The sequence below is a fragment of the Sphaerodactylus townsendi genome, linkage group LG07 (genome assembly GCF_021028975.2).
Source record: "Sphaerodactylus townsendi isolate TG3544 linkage group LG07, MPM_Stown_v2.3, whole genome shotgun sequence".
NCBI classification, from domain to species: domain Eukaryota; kingdom Metazoa; phylum Chordata; class Lepidosauria; order Squamata; family Sphaerodactylidae; genus Sphaerodactylus; species Sphaerodactylus townsendi.
In genome coordinates this window covers 102,947,497-102,965,648 of record NC_059431.1, presented here as the reverse complement: position 1 = coordinate 102,965,648, position 18,152 = coordinate 102,947,497, and the positions used below count along the sequence as shown (strand labels likewise).

The 18,152-nt window shown below is 45.4% G+C and overlaps 1 protein-coding gene across 1 annotated transcript in view; it reads right to left on the bottom strand.

The window, feature by feature from the left end:
* The window catches only part of SLC49A3 (solute carrier family 49 member 3), a 37,340-nt gene extending 20,507 nt beyond the window's left edge, over positions 1-16,833 (bottom strand). The window contains exons 1-2 of the mRNA XM_048502746.1: positions 16,129-16,833; positions 197-355 (exon numbers count right to left, since the gene is read on the bottom strand). Of these exons, the coding sequence (XP_048358703.1) occupies positions 197-355; positions 16,129-16,725 (756 nt within the window). The 5' untranslated portion in view covers positions 16,726-16,833. The remainder of the gene's footprint in view (positions 1-196; positions 356-16,128) is intronic.
* Positions 16,834-18,152: the final 1,319 nt, after the last annotated feature.

Here is an 18,152-nt window from a genome sequence, read left to right as displayed (position 1 = left end):
TGGTGAATGGACCCAAAGCAGCTTCATGGTTTGATGCCCATATGACCCTGGGATTTTGAGGGTGCTTGCCCCATATGCTGTCTGCTACACCACGCTTGTGATGAGTGTCCAAGGAGCCTCTAGGTTCTGTGGGACACACTTTGAAAACCTCAAATGCAGGATTCAGCCTGCGAGCCCTAGTTTTGTTTCAACTTACAACACATTTAAGTCCAAGGGTGTCCAGCATCCATATGGCTACCAGCCCGAACGGAACAGAGATCACCAGGTACACAAGAGAGAGCCAGTTGACTATATCCAGTGTAATGTGGAAGTGTTCGGCCGTTTTATCAGCCACTGGAGCAAATGTCAACCAGAGCTGCGGATGGGTAGAAATGAAAGAAAGAGTGGGGTGTTTTTTTCACATAATAAAGTAAAACACCCAGGTACACCTTGCACCTGGCAAATTTTTTACACTCCTTTAATAATGACTGCTTTCAACAAAGACTTGCAATTAACTACTTGCTCAGTTTTGCATACCATGCAAGGCTTAATTCCAGGCAACCTCCGAGACTTTATCAGTCAATCAACATTTGTTACATTGAAGAGGCCAGTCAACGATAATTGAACAGCATCAAGACTTTATGAAAGTTGGTGGTTTCGTTTGCTCGCGGGCCATAAATGGCTGCAATAAGGATACGTAAGTAAGGTGGCTAGTAACATTTGTGGGCCAGTAACTTTTGTAATGCTATACTGACGAGTGAAGAGTTTAGAACGGTCCACTTATGAAATGTTTGTCAGTAAAATGTATGTCCTACCTGTCTATTAGTATACTTGAAATCAGTGGTGGGAAAATGAATCAGAGTCATTCTATACAAACCAGAAGGAGATGGCATCCAGTCTCTGCAGACCTGGGATCCACCTTTAACTCCTAGGAGGCATGCATGTAAAATGAAGCCATGTAACATTATGGTCTATGATCTCAAAAACATGTGACAGCACTAAGGGGAGGACCAGAATTATGACCTAACTGGTGTCAAGGCAGCCGGGGAGCAGAAATGCCAGTCAAGCATCAGAAGATGGACCATCTGAGCAACAAGCCAAGGATCAGACCAATGGAGGGATCCTCACCAGTTTCTTGGCTTTGCCATCCTATCGCTCCTTCTGGCCCAGCTGCAGATTGTGGCACTCCTTCCAAGAACCAACTCCCAACCGAAGAGGCAGATCTATAAGACTCATGACCCACTTCAGTGTCCCAACCCCACAGGCTAAAGATCACTGCAACAACAGTAAGAGATGGGATTTCTCTCTGCTGTGGGGAATGGATGAACCCAACAGTTACCAAATGAACTGGCAAGCAGAGACAGATCCAGATTTTTTCTGTCTGTTCTGGCAGTTTGCTGTTGTTTGGGCTTGGGGCAGGGATTGCAAACACTGGCTGCCTATGACCTTTCCCTTTGATTCCTACCAGCATGTTGTGCCTTGTGCCGGTTGCTAGCAGGTTGCTCCAATACAGCCAGGGGTTGTTTCTTAAAAGTTTTCTAGAGAGTGCAGTTTGAAAGAAATTGAGTGGTGGTGAAGAGTCTTCTATGGCTCTGACCCTTGACTTGTTCTTTACATGGTACACCTTATGAAGAAGAAGAGTTTGGATTTATATCCCCCCTTTCTCTCCTGTAAGGAGACTCAAAGGGGCTTACAATCTCCTTGCCCTTCCCCCCTTCCCCCACAACAAACACCCTGTGAGGTGGATGGGGCTGAGAGAGCTCTGAAGAACTGTGACTAGCCCAAGGTCACCCATCTGGCATGTGTTGGAGTACACAAGCTAATCTGGCTTATCAGATAAGCCTCCACAGCTCAGGTGGCAGAGCAGGGAATCAAACCCGGTTCTCCAGATTAGAGTGCACTTGCTCTTAACCACTACACCATGCTATGTTACATGGCTTGCATTTCTAGTCCTCATTCTTTGGCACAGTGTACAATATAATTTTTTTGTATTGAAACTGAAACCACCTTAATGCTTTAATTAGGAACTGAAAACAAATCCTGGAAATACATTTAAAACAACTAGATAGCACACGTTCCCCTTAGATTTCTGATTCTGACCCATTCCTTGAAATACTTGAAATCAATGGTGGGCAAATGGATCAAATTCATTCTATTCAAACCAATATGCTCAGATTGGTACAATACAGACACATGGAAAATATATAGCGACAAAGACTAATTGCAAGTAATCAGTCAATCAATAACTTCACTGCTTCAGCACAGCAAACGAGGCAACACAAGAAGAAATACACAGTAAATTATAGTTTCAATATCAACACAAGCTGTCACATAATTTGACCAATAAGTAATAATACAAATTAACACACCCCTTAAAATAAATCCATAAAATCCATAAAATAATATGAAATATAATTAACCATATCTAAGATCTTATTAATTTACTTCTGCAATCGTAACTATCTTTCAGTCCCACCAACAGCCAGGTCACTCCCCCAAAGAGGCTACCTGGCAGCGTGGAAGGACTCATCATCATCAACCTTTTATTGGCATGAATTTAAAATACAACAGAGAGGTTGAGGAGAATCAAGTTAAAATAAGTAGGTTCAGACATTTCCAGCAGTTAAAACAACAAACAAACAAACAAACTAAAATCTGTGGTGAATCTGTTGTGCCAGCGCCAGGAATTTGGCAACAACTAGGGATCTCTGAGGAGACTGATCACAAAGCAGATAGAAAGATTTGACCTTGTCTGATGAGTAGGCATAGTTCTCAGTATATGGGTCTATATATTGTCTTCTAGATGAAGCATATAGTTCGCAATCTAGGAGGATGTGCTCGATTGTTTCGATGGCTTTTTGTGAGCAGGGGCACGTTCTTTGTTGGTATGGGATCTGGAGAAATCTGCCGCTCAGGACTGCTGAGGGTAGGACGTTCAGTTGGGCTAGGATGAAGGTACGCCGGAGGTGCGGCAAAGATATATTGTAGAAATACCTTGGTAGCCCTTTACGGAAGGGGGGAAGGTAGGAGCCCTCCGGTAAAATGCCCTTCATGTGCTGAGTAGAAAGCAGTTGGGTTTCAGCGTCAAGTAGCCTTAGCGACAGAAGTTTGACTATTTGCGCTTCGTCCATGTTTATGAAGAAATCTAAAGTGAAGCCTAATGAATGCGTGGAAGGACTCAAAAAGTCTCCCTGTTGCCAAGAAGACTCTATGTACCTCAATGGACTTACACCATCGAAAAGGGTGGCTTATGTCCAAGGGACAGCCCGCCAGTATAATTTCAGCAAAGGCTGGGAGGGAAGCTTTGCCATGCCCCAGTTCGCCTCAGCTGTGCCAGCGGCCACGTTACAGTACGGGGGGGTGGTGGTGGTGGTGGTGGTGGTAGGCAGTGGCAGCTGCACACTGGCCAGATCGCTCAGGGAGGGAGGGCGAATCTGGTGGTTCACTTCCTTTGGATGGGGCTCTTAACGACTGATGCAACAAACTTTGCCATTTGTATTGCGATCCTTCTATCCTTATCTGCCATTAACACAACTAATTTATTTTACTCTGATCTCTGTGCCAAATGCTGTAAAAATATTGCTAAGAAACTTCCCTTGAAATTGTCGAAGGGTTTTACAGCCGGATTCAACTGGTTCTGGAGGGTTTTCCGGGCTGTGTGGCTGTGGTGTGGTGGATTTTGTTCCTAACGTTTTGCCTGCATCTGTGGCTGGTATCTTCAGAGGTGTATCACAGAGAAAAGTCTGGATGCAGGCAAAACGTTAGGAACAAAATCCACCAGACCACGGCCACACAGCCTGGAAAACCCTCCAGAACCAGTTCCCTCGAAATGTTACAGGAGTCAAGTCTTCAATAGATTTGTGATCACAACAGCATACTCAATCTGCAAATGGGATCTTATTGTAACAGCCTTTCAATACTGCTAATTGTAGATTATCCAACCTAGCCCTAGTAAATGTCTTTCTATAATCTGTGATCATTGGGCCATCAAGATAAGATGCTTACAAATCGCTGATCTCTATAAAGGCATTCTGGCTCCAGGGGTATAAATATTTCCTGACAATTCTGTGCTGTAAAATTTAGTATAGGCATAGTCCAAGATAACCTGGTCTTCAGAAGAGTCTGAAAATACCTGGTAAATGTTTCTTTCAAAACCCATGGACAAAATGTATCCACAAATCAGTCAATTTATTTTCTGGCCACATAGAGGGCTAATAAACAAACAGACCAACAATTACCTAAAATTCCAGAATGGAAATATTTTAAAATGTAAATTGCTGTGAAGGCTAGGCTATCCTTACCTTGTCAGATCTTGGAAGCTAAGCAGGGTTGGGCCTAGTTAGTATTTGGATAGAACTACCAAGGAAATGCAGGCTTGCTGTGCAGAATATCATTATTTTTTACGGGGGACATTTAAATATGCTTCAGTTTATTGTTAACACAGAATCCTGGGCCAATTGGAAGGGTTGTACCTCAAGCCAGAATACACTGGATTCTGGTTAGTCCGAACCACATTTCATGCATCGGCAGAGGATTTGTTGCTATCTGCATTTCAAGAATTTATTTATTTCATTCCATATTTAGACCGCACTCCCCAGGTCTAAAGGACACTTTAAAAGGACACTTAAAGATATATCAGAGTAACTTGTTCATAGAACTTAAGAGCATATCTGAGTTGAAACTGTATGTTAGTTAATTTTTGCATTTGGCAGATACCTTTGTAATGAGACAACTGAAAAGTCAATGTGTGTATTTGTACTCTTGATATCATCAATGTTTTATTGATAGTATTATTCACTTGCTTTGTGTATGACTACTGTGCATGCATACTTGTTTTTCCTGGATTGTAATGAGTGAGACATTGATTGAATACTTCCTACGTAGTGAGAGAATTTTGAAGGGTTGTTACCTTCAGCTCCTTGTGGCATTGTCACTTTAAGAGATTTGCAAGTAAGCCTTTGGGTGCAATTGTTTGGGTGTGTGTGTGTGTGTGTGCTATGCAAAGGCAGGCAATAAATAGCAAACCACTTCTGAATGTCTGTTACCTTGAAAACCCTACAGGATCGCTATAAATCAGATGCAACTTGACAGCACTTTCCGTCACAGATCACCTTGTAACGGAGGCTAGCATTCCAGCACATGTCAAGGGTCAAACACTGGCCAATGACCAGCTGTTGCATTAGCTATGTTCAGATACCACAACCAATGGAAATAAAGCAGGAACTTGGCTCACTGCGCTAGCACCCTCCCTTTGCTTCTTCCTCTATGCACAGGTCTTGATTTGACCCTTCCCAGTTTGATCAGATTCTAGTTCAGTGTGATTACTGAGGGCATGGGTCCTCAGTAAATTCATATTTGAGACAATACTGGTGTTTGGGGTCCCTCCACTCTCTACTCGTGGAAAAGGTGGCTGAGAAGCCCAAGAGCAGATAGCAAATTTTGAAAGGACATTTTCAAAATTTTGAGTGTTAACAGATGATGAAGAAGAAGAGTTTGGATTTATACCCCCCCCCTTTTTTTTCTCCTGCAGGAGACTCAAAGGGGCTTACAATCTCCTTGCCCTTCCCCCCTCACAACAAACACCCTGTGAGGTAGGTGGGGCTGAGAGAGCTCTGAGAAGCTGTGACTAGCCCAAGGTCACCCAGCTGGCGTGTGTGGGAGTGTACAGGCTAATCTGAATTCCCCAGATAAGCCTCCACAGCTCAGGCGGCAGATCTGGGAATCAAACCAGGTTCCTCCAGATTAGGTATACGAGCTCTTAACCTCCTACGCCACAGCTGCTCATTGTCATTTGCTCTTCCAGAAGGTCAATTTCAGGTATCAAGTTTTGGGATAGCTACTCTAAAAAAAACACTTTTGGGAAATGTATTGTCGAAAGCTTTCACAGATGGACTCAACTGGTTGTTGTGGGCTTTCCGGGCTCTGTGGCTGTGGTCTGGTGGATCTTGTTCCTAATGTTTCGCCTGCATCTGTGGCTGGCATCTTCAGAGGTGCATCACAGAGAGAAGTGTGTTACTTCTGGACACAGTGTGTAACACACTTCTCTCTGTGATACACCTCTGAAGATGCCAGCCACAGATGCAGCTGAAACGTTAGGAACAAGATCCACCAGACCATGGCCACACAGCCTGGAAAGCCCACAACAACCACTCTTGGGAAAGATGTCTAAAGATGTAAGAAATTTCATGATTTTAAACAGCTTTGAGGGGATTATAGGACTGCTAAAGGCCAGAAGAACTTTAGATCCAAACTTCATGGATGGAAGTTTTTCAACACTGATGAGATCAAGAGAGCCCGTATCTGCCCAAATTACTTGACTCAGTGAATGACCAATATCTCTTTTATTATTCCGGTGTCCTGAGTTTATCTGATTGTAATTAACATATAGAATAATTTGATTGTTCTGCAATCCACATGATGGTCTTTCTGAAGACTTAAATGAGTCATTCTCATCAACCTAGATCTTCCCTTAACAAGTGTGGGTTCAAATTGGCACTCAAGTGCTGTAACTCAACTACTAAGGTCCGTCTGCCATTCTGTCTGCATGCTCTTTTTTTCAGTCTTTCTTGAACAGAACCCCGCTGGGTCAACTTGTCATAGCCAAGGATCCCTAAATTGAAATTGCCAGTGGAAACAAAATTAATAAAGCCTTAACTGTCACCAAGAGCTTTTCCCATGAGCTGACAAGGCCTGTCAAGCTCATTATACTCAGAATGCGATAATCCTTGAGCAAAATACAGCAGCACCTCAGGAGCAGGTAGGCCTTGCGCAGAAGCGGAAACATAATCAGCTTTAAAACAAGCCATCGGGCAGTCTGGCAGCTTCGAGCACAATGTGACAGTAAAGGAATTGAGTCATCTTAGAGATGGAGTCCAACACAAACAATGGCAAATGAATCAGAGTCCTTTTCAATGTTGCCCTCTACAAAATTGCCTGTTTGAGTGATATGGAAGGATTTCTTTGCATCCCGGTGTGATCGGTGAGTTTACCTGGCGCAGCGTTTCTATCTAATTTTCCATGGCTTTCCTATCACATTTTATAAGAAATTTACTTTTGTCTTGGCAAGGGGTTTTTGTAGGTTCGTCTGCCGCCTGTTGTTCATAGATTCTTCTTAACTTTCTTCTATATGAAATCTTTCTCTCAGATTTTCATTCATTCATTCATTCATTCATTCATTCATTCATTCATTCATTCATTCATTCATTCATTCATTCATTCATTCATTCATTCATTCCACTTATATACCGCCCTCCCCCAAAGGGCTCAGGGCGGTTTACAACATGAAACAGACAAGTGGAAAGATAAAATACAATACTAATATTAAGTTATTAAAATGCAGCGCTTAAATTCCTTAATGCATTTAAAATGCAGATACTTTGTCATTGGTGCTCCAAGTTAAGAGGGATATTTTCAGCTGACAGTTTACCTCAAAAAAACAATTATCAATGGAAAAAAAGATTTTATTTATATATTTACTCATTTATACCCCCTCCCCCCTCGTGTTCCAGGTCTTCCCAATAATCAGCCATGGTTGGAACTGAAATAGATTTGTTGAATGGAGATTACAGCAGGTTACACATCAGAAAATCATTGCCAAGATTAAAATGTTCCCACCAAGCTATCCCAATAAAGGCACTGCATTCCTTCCCCTCAGTGCCCCCTTACCAAGCAACAGCTCAGCATTTATCTGTACCAGTTTGCGGAGATAACCGTCCAGCTGCACCTGCCCTGGGAAAAGGGCATTTCATCATCATCATCATCATCATCATCATCATCATCATCATCATCATCATCATCATCATCATCATCATCATCATCATCATCATCATCATTATTAACTGGGTTTATAGACCGCCCTCCCCCGAAGAGCTCATGAAGCCTACACGATTTCATGAAGCCTACACGATTCTACAAAACAATGCTCCCCGCAAAAAAACAACTCCTCTACAAAAAAGAATAACAGCCTCATCTCCATATTATCCTCACAACAGCTCTGCGAGATATGTTAGACTAACAGTGCGACTAGTCCAAAGTCAACCAGCAAGCTTTCATGGCAGAAGGAAAATTTTGAACCCAGGACTCACAGATACTAGTGCAACACCTCACCACACTGGCTCTCATATTTCCTCTACTGCCTTTCTAAGGTCTTGATGCACTAGCTTTGAACATGAAAAGAATTGCCTTCTAGTCAGCATGCCCAGACAAAAGCTCTTTCTTCTATTTGCTCCAGTTAACCTTGCTAATGTATGGAGAGTAGGAATGCTGGATGGTTCATACATGACAACAGCCCCCACAAGTTAGCCTGCAAACTGTGGAGGAGGCTGCGGCCTTGAAGAGAAAGAACCTGTCAGATGTTGGGACCGAATGACAGAGAAGAGAACTGTTGTCTTCACGGGACATGCCTGCCAGCTTTATCGGAGACGTCTGGGTTGGTTGCTGGAGAAAAGAGGACAATAGACCTTTGGTTCTCAGAATTCAAAAGCAGGATGACAGCACTGGTCAGAAAAGTGATCTCTCTTTCTTGGACCAGTTGAAGTAGAGAATCTGAGAATATTCCCAGAAGTTTCAGAGGTACCAGCAGATTGAAAACAGAATGGATGCTTTCCTCTCTTCCCACCTGAGGGGTGGGGGAGGATTCTCTTTTTCTGTGACTTTGGCACAGGGCCCCAGATAAGAGACGGCAGTAAAGCAGGTTGCCTGACATGTCACATTGGAAATGTTTCTCTACTTCATACTGCTTTGTAACTTATTAGTTTTAAGCAGGATACTAAAATATAAAAAAATTAGGCCACATCTGGCTGCAAAAATCAAGCATGGGGTGTAAAAGCTAATAACAGCAAGAGTGATGGGTCTATTGCCTTCTAATAAAAGAGCTAATATCTCCTCTTGATCCAGATGTTGGAGCAAAATTCAAAAATTACATGTATGCCGAGGAACAGTCAAATATGAATGCTAGTCGGGAAGCTGGCCAGATAGAAGAATATTGGCAAAATGGGTAGAACAAACTCATTGTGCTCTACAGAGTGTATTATGGCAACCATACCTAAACGTTTCTTAATGATGCCAATAGTTTCCTGTCTGAAGGGGGGCCAAGAAAGGACTGAGCAGCTGAAGTAATTCATTGCTCTAGATATCACAGTTATCACATCAGCTGCAACTTGGCTGTCTCATTTCTTTAGCACTGTTGAAGCGGTTGGAGGTAGGACCTTTTTTCAATGAACCTACATAGTTTCTCTCTCGTAAATTTCCTCTGTGACTGTTAGTCATCTAAGAGGAGCTGTCCTTAACACAGGTAAAATGAACTAATGAGAATTGTTGTTCCGTGTCGCAATGGACACTCACAACAATCCAGAGAGAGAACATGCGACAATTTAGCTTTTTAATTGACATACTGCGAAGTTTGACTATAAAGTTTTTGACCACAGTTTCTAACTGCGGGTACTGAATGGAATGTATTCGTCAGTATGGGTGAGTTTAATAACTGGGCATGGCAGAGAGAAGGAAAACACCAGACTGTTTGCTGAAAGGTCAAGACATTCACCTGTTGACCTGAACAAAATGCTTGGCAAAGAGTCTGCCTCTAAAAAACCAACAAACCCAAAACAAAACACATTCCACATAAAACCTCTGAATGGGACCAACAAATGACACCTAACAGTGTGTGAGAATTCCAGCTCACCAGAACTCTTTGTTAGGCTTAATGTGATAATTTTACAAACTATTTATTTATTTGTAATATTCAGCCTGAGAAGAATGCTGTTGAACTCAAAAGTTTCCACCCTGCCAGGCATCATTTGACGGGTCGTGATAAACGGATAGTGTTGTGACTTCTTGGATTTTACTTCTTTGGGACTGACAAAGCCACTAAGCACTTCTTCCAAAAATGTGCCCATTTTGGACAATCTGCAACCATTTCTTGGTTCGTTGTTACATTTCCTGAATGGCAAGGGGTCAAATTGATTTAAATCACGATTTAAATCGCTAGCCAGCAAGACTCGATTTAAATCATGGTTTTCTACATAAAGACTCACACTTCCTAGAATAGTCTTAATATTAAAAATGAAGGTTTCATTTTCAAGACTTACCAATTAAGTCTAATTAAGTAGAGGAATTTCATTAACATAGTCCCAAACCTGATCTCTTTTATGGCGTGCAGCCAGTATATTCTCCTCCAGGGAGAGAACAATATGATAAACCTCTGGCTATACAAACAAAGATCTCAAGATTTATGGAATATTCTGCTGAAAATGTTAGACAAATAACAAGGCTGTCCAAACAAACAGTTGGTCTCATGAAGTAGCTTTTATTGCAGTGATAGTGGAGACACTCAAATATGCATGTGTGTCAAGGGAGGGAGAACAAAAGCACAAACGTTTCCCTACAAGCTAGAGCAGAGGTAGGGAACCTGCGGCTCGAGAGCCGCATGCGGCTCTTCTGCCCTTGCACTGCGGCTCCACGAGCCGAGCCGCCGGCTTCATCCTTGCCCGCCCTGCAGGCAGCAGGGCGGGCGCACCAATTGCCCTCGGCCGGCTGGGCCACGCTTCCCCTCTCGCCCGCCCCGTTGGAGCAGGGTGGGCGCTTTCATGGCGGCCAGCAAGGCCGAGCCGCTGGCCCCATCCTTGCCCGCCCTGCAGGCAGCAGGGCGGGTGCATCCATGTGCTTCTCAGAATGAGTGGAGTAAAAGGTTAAAAAACCCCCAATATATACAGTGTTATCTTTATTTTAAATGTCAAAAATTATTTGCGGCTCCAAGTGTTTTCTTTTCCCGTGGAAAACGGGTCCAAATGGCTCTTTGAGTGTTAAAGGTTCCCTACCCCTGAGCTAGAGGTTCGAGGCTCACACCGATGGTTGCTCAATATAAGGTGAAATAGTTTCTAACTAGACAGTTTTCTGGTCTAAATAGACAAAAAACACAGACCTGGTTCACTGCAAAGAGCTTATCTTGATAAGCTTGGGCTGATTCTGCATGGGCCAAAAACAGCGGTGTGAAAATGGTGTGACAACGGTATAAACCCTTTTACACCATTTTCACACCGCTGTTTTTGGCCCATGCGGAATCAGCCTTGGTAAACACCAGAGGTTTGCAGCATGTACCTGCAGTGTAAATATTTTCAACTACTTACCCTGGCCTGGCTTTTCACCTTACAATCTAAAACAGACATTGCTATTCATTTGTCCAAAACAGGCAATACTATTTGTCCCATGTAATGTATTGTATTGATTGTCTACAACGGAGCGAAATTACGCGCAAATTGATAAGGAGGCATTAGCAATAGTGGCTGGGGTTAAGAAGTTTCATGATTACGTGTATGGGCGACCATTTATGATTGTTACAGACCATAAGCCGCTGTTGGGATTATTTTCCTCAGAGCGCCAGACACCACAGATATTGTCCCCTAGAATGCTGCGGTGGGCAATGTTCCTGAATGCATATGATTATGTCTTGCAGCACCAGTCGGGAAAGAAAATTGGTCATGTAGATGCGTTGAGTCGCTTGCCAGTACAAAGGGAGGAGGAAGATCATTCCCCACTTTTGGAGGTTTTGATGTTGGAATCGTTATCAGAGCCTCCAGTGCAAGCGGCAGAAATAGCAGAAAGGTCAGCTAAGGACCCAGTGCTTGCCCGAGTTTTGAATTGGGCATGGAAGGGTTGGCCATTGGGTAAGTTAGAGGAAAAATTCAGACCATTTGGAATGAGGCAGCACGAGATATCTGTCCACAAGGGGTGCTTACTGTGGGGAAATAGAGTAGTGATCCCAGCAGCTTTAAGGATTAGGGTGCTGGAGGCCTTACATGTAGGGCACCCCGGAATAGTGAGAATGAAGGCATTGGCCCGTAGTTATGTGTGGTGGCCAAAGATGGATAGTGAAATAGAAGAATGGGTGGCCAGGTGCAGGGAGTGTCAGATAACGGCACCTGCCCCACCTCAGGCCCCTACCTATCAATGGGAGTCCACAAAAGACCGTGGTCAAGGGTACATATTGATTTTGCAGGGCCTTTCCAAGGCCAGGTGTTTCTCATCGTAGTGGACTCATATTCCAAATGGCTAGAAGTAGTGCCAGTAATGTCAATGACATCACAAACAGTTATTAGGGCACTGCGTAAGTTATTTGCAACCCATGGCCTCCCGGATACGGTGGTATCGGATAATGGGACAGCGTTTGTATCCAAGGAGTTTATAGTATTCCTGGCCAATGGTGTTATTCGCCAGGTTACCTCGGCCCCTTTTCATCCGGCTATGAATGGGCAGGCAGAAAGGGATGGTGCGTTACAACTCTGTAAGGATGCATTGCAGCGAATAGTAGAGGGGATTGGCACCGTCGGTTGGCGAATTTTTTGTTAACTTTCACATAACAACACCGTGCACCAGCCACCGGGAGGAGTCCTCGCGGAGTTGCTAATGAATCGAGGAAACTTGCTACAAGCGTTGCTGGACCGATGATGCATAACCTTTGGATTCAGTTGGATGTGGATCGGTCCATCGGAAAGAAGATCAGGTGTTGAAAGCACCTCGGACATTTAGATAGGTTGATGATACGGTGTATGTCCGGAGACAGTTCATGGAGCAGGTCCATGTTGGGTCCCAGCAGTTGTGAGGCAGCCGACAGGGCCCTTGTCTTATAGGGTGGAAACTGAAGAGGGGCGGGTGATCCGCAGACATGTTGACCAAGTAAGGAAGAGAGTGCCAGGTCCAACAGTAGATCAGGAACCCCAGGTCCTCGAATCTAGGGCGTTAAGGGGGCAGATGGAGCTGCAGGATGAGGAAGCAGTAAATAGTCCAATTGTCCCAGAGGAACCTGGGGCGTTAAGGGCACAGATGGAGATGCAGGATAAGGAAACAGCAAAGGGTCCAATTGTTTTGCAGAACCAGGAACAAACACAAAAGGTTTCACTTTTATTTTTACTGCTTGCCCTCTTCCTAACACTTAGTTCCTTGTGCAGATCTTTTCTACTCCAAACAATCTTTTACTAATTTAACTGTGTCTGCCACAGTGTGAAACAGATTTTTCTCTGAGAAACACCTCTGAAGATGCCAGCCACAGATGCAGGTGAAACATTAGGAACAAGATCTACCAGACCACGGCCACACAGCCTGGAAAACCCACCACAACCAGTTGAATCAGGCCGTGAAATCCTTCGACAATACATATCTTTTCATAGATTTTTTTCCTCAAAAAACCTTTGATTTTTTTTAAAAAAACATCTGATTTGAATTTTTAAAATATGATTGATTTTTTTTAATGTTGATTTTTATCAACTCTGCAATGGATTTGTCCTCAAACCATGAACTTTAACATTTGTACTCCAGTGATCACTCAATCAAATGCAGGCAAGAAGTGCTGGCTTAGCCAAAGGTTGGGACATCCACACATATGCTAGTATATGCCTAACGGGAATGTCATGCAAATGTGCATACCTTGACATTGCTTATGGTACCACTGATCCTGCATGACTTGACTTATTCCCATTTCTTCCCAATGCTCACCCCATTTTTTGCACCCCTTGATGTATGACAGGTAGCCCTAAGCTTTGCTCCATCTTAGAAATATTAATTGGCACACGTTCTTTCTGTCAGTGAAAACAACGACTTGGCTGGAAGACCTTGTGGATGACTGAGATGTTGGCTGACGGAAGGGAGCAATGCCTGAATAGAATGGCACATTTGGAGTCTGCTTGGCTCAGCTTTCTGCAGGGCCAACAGATCTTCGAGGGCAATGGCCCACTGGGAACTTTCACAGAGCCAGTCTGATCCAGTCCTTCATTACCTAACAGGGGATAACATTCTCCTTACCCCCTTTACAGGTCAGTACAGACAGCAAGGGTATCCTCAAACCAGTTTGTCCCTCCCTATATATTCAAAGCCTACTAACAGGCCAGGGAACTTTATATGGGGGGAGGGGGGGGGCAAAGCGAATAACCCCAAGAGGTACCTACTTTGCTTGTACCACCCCAAGAGGTACCTACTTTACGACAGAAATAAAAGAGAGACTCGTGACATCTTAAAGATCAACAAATAAGTTCGAGCATAAATATATGTAGGCCAAAGCCTGTGGCTAGATGCAGGCCTAAAGCTACATGGGGCATATGCCATGCTCAGAAATACGCCATGCTCTCTTTTTACATTCCCAGCCTTTTTTTAAAAAAAGTAAGGTTTTTAGCCCTTTTCGTTGTAGAGATATAAGGGGAAACGTGATAGAGTTTTTGCCCCACTTGCAAGGGAGTTGGAGCTGCAAGATAGCTGGAGCCAAGGCCATTATCGCATCCTTGACTAAAATAATCTTTATCTGTTGCATTCTTCCTGCCTAAGCCTTTTGCTTCGTTCTCAGTTTCGTCTTTAATGTCCATAGTGACCTTAGAAATTTTGGGCAGGATAGCTGTAAGGGCAGAAGCGAGAAGGAAAAGCAGCAGCAGCAGAAGAAGTAGGAGTAGTAGTCTTTGTTACAAAATGCCAGATATAGTATGTCACATGACCATGCTGATAATAAATGGTATACTGAGATAATATGACCTACTTCCCACTGGCAGCCACTAAGGATGAATCACGCTAGCAGGATTGACAAGGTAAATAAACACCTGGACAGGATAATTGTTTCCTGTAGGGTGCTCACCACTCCCATGCCCTTCTGAGATCTGTGGGGCTAAAGCCAGAAGGGAGGCCGAGTGGGTTTGTTTGTCTCAAAGCAGCAGAATCAAATGATAGTTTGAAGCCTAACCCATTTACTGGGCGCGCAGAGCGAAAGTTACTAGCTTCAGATCCTCAGGGCCGGGATAGAGATTTGAACCGGGTTCTCTCTCAGCTTGGGTCTGGGTTTTGCATACTGATTTGGCGCTGCTTTGTGTCGGGGCCTTGCTGGCTGGATGCAGCTTCGGAACTGCCCGCCCGCCATCCAACTTAATTGTCCGTCTTCCTCATCAAAGCTCTTTGAGAGCGGATTAAAACATTTCCGTGCACAATTTCCTTCTGTTTTATCCAAGCCCACCTCTGCGGCCTCTTATGGCAGACTAAACAGCCCAGCAGGCATTTGGCCTTCTGTCAAGGGGAAAGCGTGCCGGCGCTCCCATGGCCCCACGCGCAGCCAAGGCACTTCTCCTTTATGATTTTGTAGGAAGGAAGGAAACTACAAGGAAGTTTGTAGCCTTTAAAAAGGCTGACTGAGCACTGAACATGCTGATCTCATTTCTCCCTGACCGGGCCCCACCCAGCCCGTAAAAAGTGCACAGATAACAACACACCCCCCCCCCCCCGGCTTGGTGTTATCTGTGCACTTTTTACGGGTCAGGGAGAAATGCTTCTTTTAAAAAGAAGGGCAGGGGGCTCAACTTTGAACCCTGTCCCCTATATTGTGACTGCAGTTGCTCAGCACTCGGCACATGTGCAGAGGATTCTGACGCACTCCTACTGAACTTCGGTTTCAGAGCTCAGCCTGAAGCAAGAATTCAATGAGCATTTGGAAGTTAAGCCGACTGAGCTGACAGGACTATTTATCTTAAATTTCTCGTTTTTAAATGTTTCCCTTGCTCTCAAGTAGCGCAGGGCCGGCATGCACGGATGTTCCCAACAGTTCATCTCCACAACAACCCTGTAAGGCTGAGAGAGGCCAAAAGTCACCCAGTGACCTTTATGACATTAACCTGACACTCCTTGCCTGGGATGCTTTACGGCCCCCATCTTCCTTTCACAACAACCCTGTGAGGTAGTTAAGGCTGAGAAAGCAGGGATGGATCCAGATCAACCAGTGAGCTTTATGGGACAGCGGGAAGGCTTGAACCGGAGACTCTGAGATCTTCGAATCGGCCTGGCTCAGAAAAAGGACCCCGCTGTGAATCAACGTGCTTGGGGATCGCGCCCGAAGACTGCTTGCAGCCCCGGCTACACGCTTCCTTGAAGATAAAGCCGTCTGAACACGTGGAGGCTGGTGGTTATGATTTCGGGCGTCCCTTCCCCCTACATGAGGGACCGCCGGACTTCTGCTTTCGGTTCCTTCTCAGGAAATGGCAAAGCAAAGCTGTGTGGGCACGTGATCCCGGGCACCGCGGCTCGGTTTCCCGGGATCGAGGGTCGGAGCTGATGCCGGCTTTGCAGGGCACCCTCCGGGGCAGCAGCAGCAGCAGCACCCTCCGTCCCCAACGCGGCGCCCTTCTTCCTTACCATGGCATTGGAGCAGTTGAGCAGGCACACCACGGCCAGCACCAGCCAGCGCCTCCGGTAGACCTGGAAGCCGCCCGGCCCCGGGAGGGAGCTGGGGTCGCCCTTCTCGTCGCCGGTCCCGGCGGCCCCTTCCACGTCCATCCTCTCCGGGCCAGGTCGGCTGGGGCAAAGGGCCGCCTTCCCCGGCGGTGGCTGCACCCCGCCGTCTTCAGCGCGTCCCCCGCGGGGCGGCTCTGCGGCGTGGCTCGCCCGGACCTCCCCGGCCCGTTGCCAAACCTCCGGAAAAGCCAGTCGCCCGGGAATGGCGCGGGCGCCGGGTTGGCAACGCGCCCTGCCCGCCGCGCTCGCCCTTCCTCCTTGGCAGACGCTCCCAGGGCGGGGACCCACGAGCGCTCCTAGCCCGGCCCTGTTCTGCCCCACCCCGGCCAAAAGCCGGGTTTCGGGGGGGGGGGCAGACCTAAGGAGACGAGCCCCCCCCCCATTCCTCCTTGGCTCAGCTGCGCCAAAGTCTTCCTCTGTTACGCGGGCAGCCTTGCGCAATGAATGCACACGCGCTGCCGAGTCTGAGCCAGGGAGCTCCCGCTCTAGGGAGCTCATTCTGGGAAACGTTTGGTTGGTCTTTAAGGTGCCCCTTTACCCTTGTTTTTCGTTTGCTAATGCAGACGATGAGGCCTCCCCACCAAGAATCATCTCTGCGTGGCCAAGTCTTCTGCTAGTCGGTCTCGGCCTCAGGGCAGAGCCAAACAAACGGGTGGGGGACAGAAAGAAGAAGAGGAAGAGGAGGAGGAGGGGTTTGGGTTTATACCCCGCTTTCCTCTCCCTACGAGAGACACCTTGCAAGGTAGGTGGGACTGCGAGAGTTCTGAGAGAACTGTGTCTGGTCCGAGGTCACCCTGCAGGCTCCATGTGGAGATGTGGGGGAAACAATGTGGAGATGTGGGGCGAGTAACTTTCACTCTGCACTTCCAGTTCACTAGAGAAAAGTCTGCTGCTCACGTGGAGGAGTGGGGAATCGAACCCAGGCCTTCAGATTAGAGCTCTTCACCACATCACACTGACTCTTCCTTTGGGAGGAAGGCTTGGTAAGTGGAGAGACAAACTCTTTTGTCTTGCCTTCAGTGCCTCCTTCAGCCTTGTTGTGCCAGACCAGCTCACAGGAGCTCCGTTGATGGGCACTAGATTTGAGGCAGAAGTATTTCTTCACTCAACCAAGGGTGAGGATATCTCTCCGGCAAAGGAAGCTGTTCTTCCCTTCATGAGCAATAAAAGTGTGACTTCAAATGGGGTGATGCCCCATCTTTTACTTTTCCCATTTGTTTTTTCCCAGTCCCACACATGGACACCTTAAGTCTTATAATCTTTAGCAATGTTGGTTGTGGGTTGCCTAGCAAAATGGTCACCAAGACCTCACAACGTAGTCTCCTGAGATTTCAGAAGTATACTTTTCTTAAAGAAGTGGGCATCGCTTCTGTGGCTTTTCTAATTCCCAGCATATTTTTCCCAGTCCTATTTTCCTCCAAGTTGCCGATTCTTTGCCCCACCGTGTAGGTTTTCTGGTCCACACTCTATTGCCCAGTTCAGAATTAGATAGAATCAATCAATCAGCTTTATTGCGGTCGAAGACCAGAAATGATTCAATACAGAGTATAAAACCACAATATACAATTTCCAAGTAAAATTTGGGAACATTATTAAAACTGCGAACATTTTACAAATGCAGTATGCTAAAACCATAACATAAAATCAGGTCTCAACACTGATAGCACAAGTGATGTAAAAAACCGAAATATAAAATTGATAATCCAAATGGCCTACCACTAATTTGTGTTTAAATTACCCTGTTTACATCTACGCCTTTTAAAAATATAGGTGCTGAACTTTGCCACCACTCTTGTGATGTTAGGATTATCATCTTCTAGAAGCCTTTTCATACAGCTTTCCTCTGAACCAGATAACATTGCTGTTGGGAGAGAGCTAAACATCTTTGCCCTCATCTCCTTATGCAGGGGACATGGTAGAAAAAA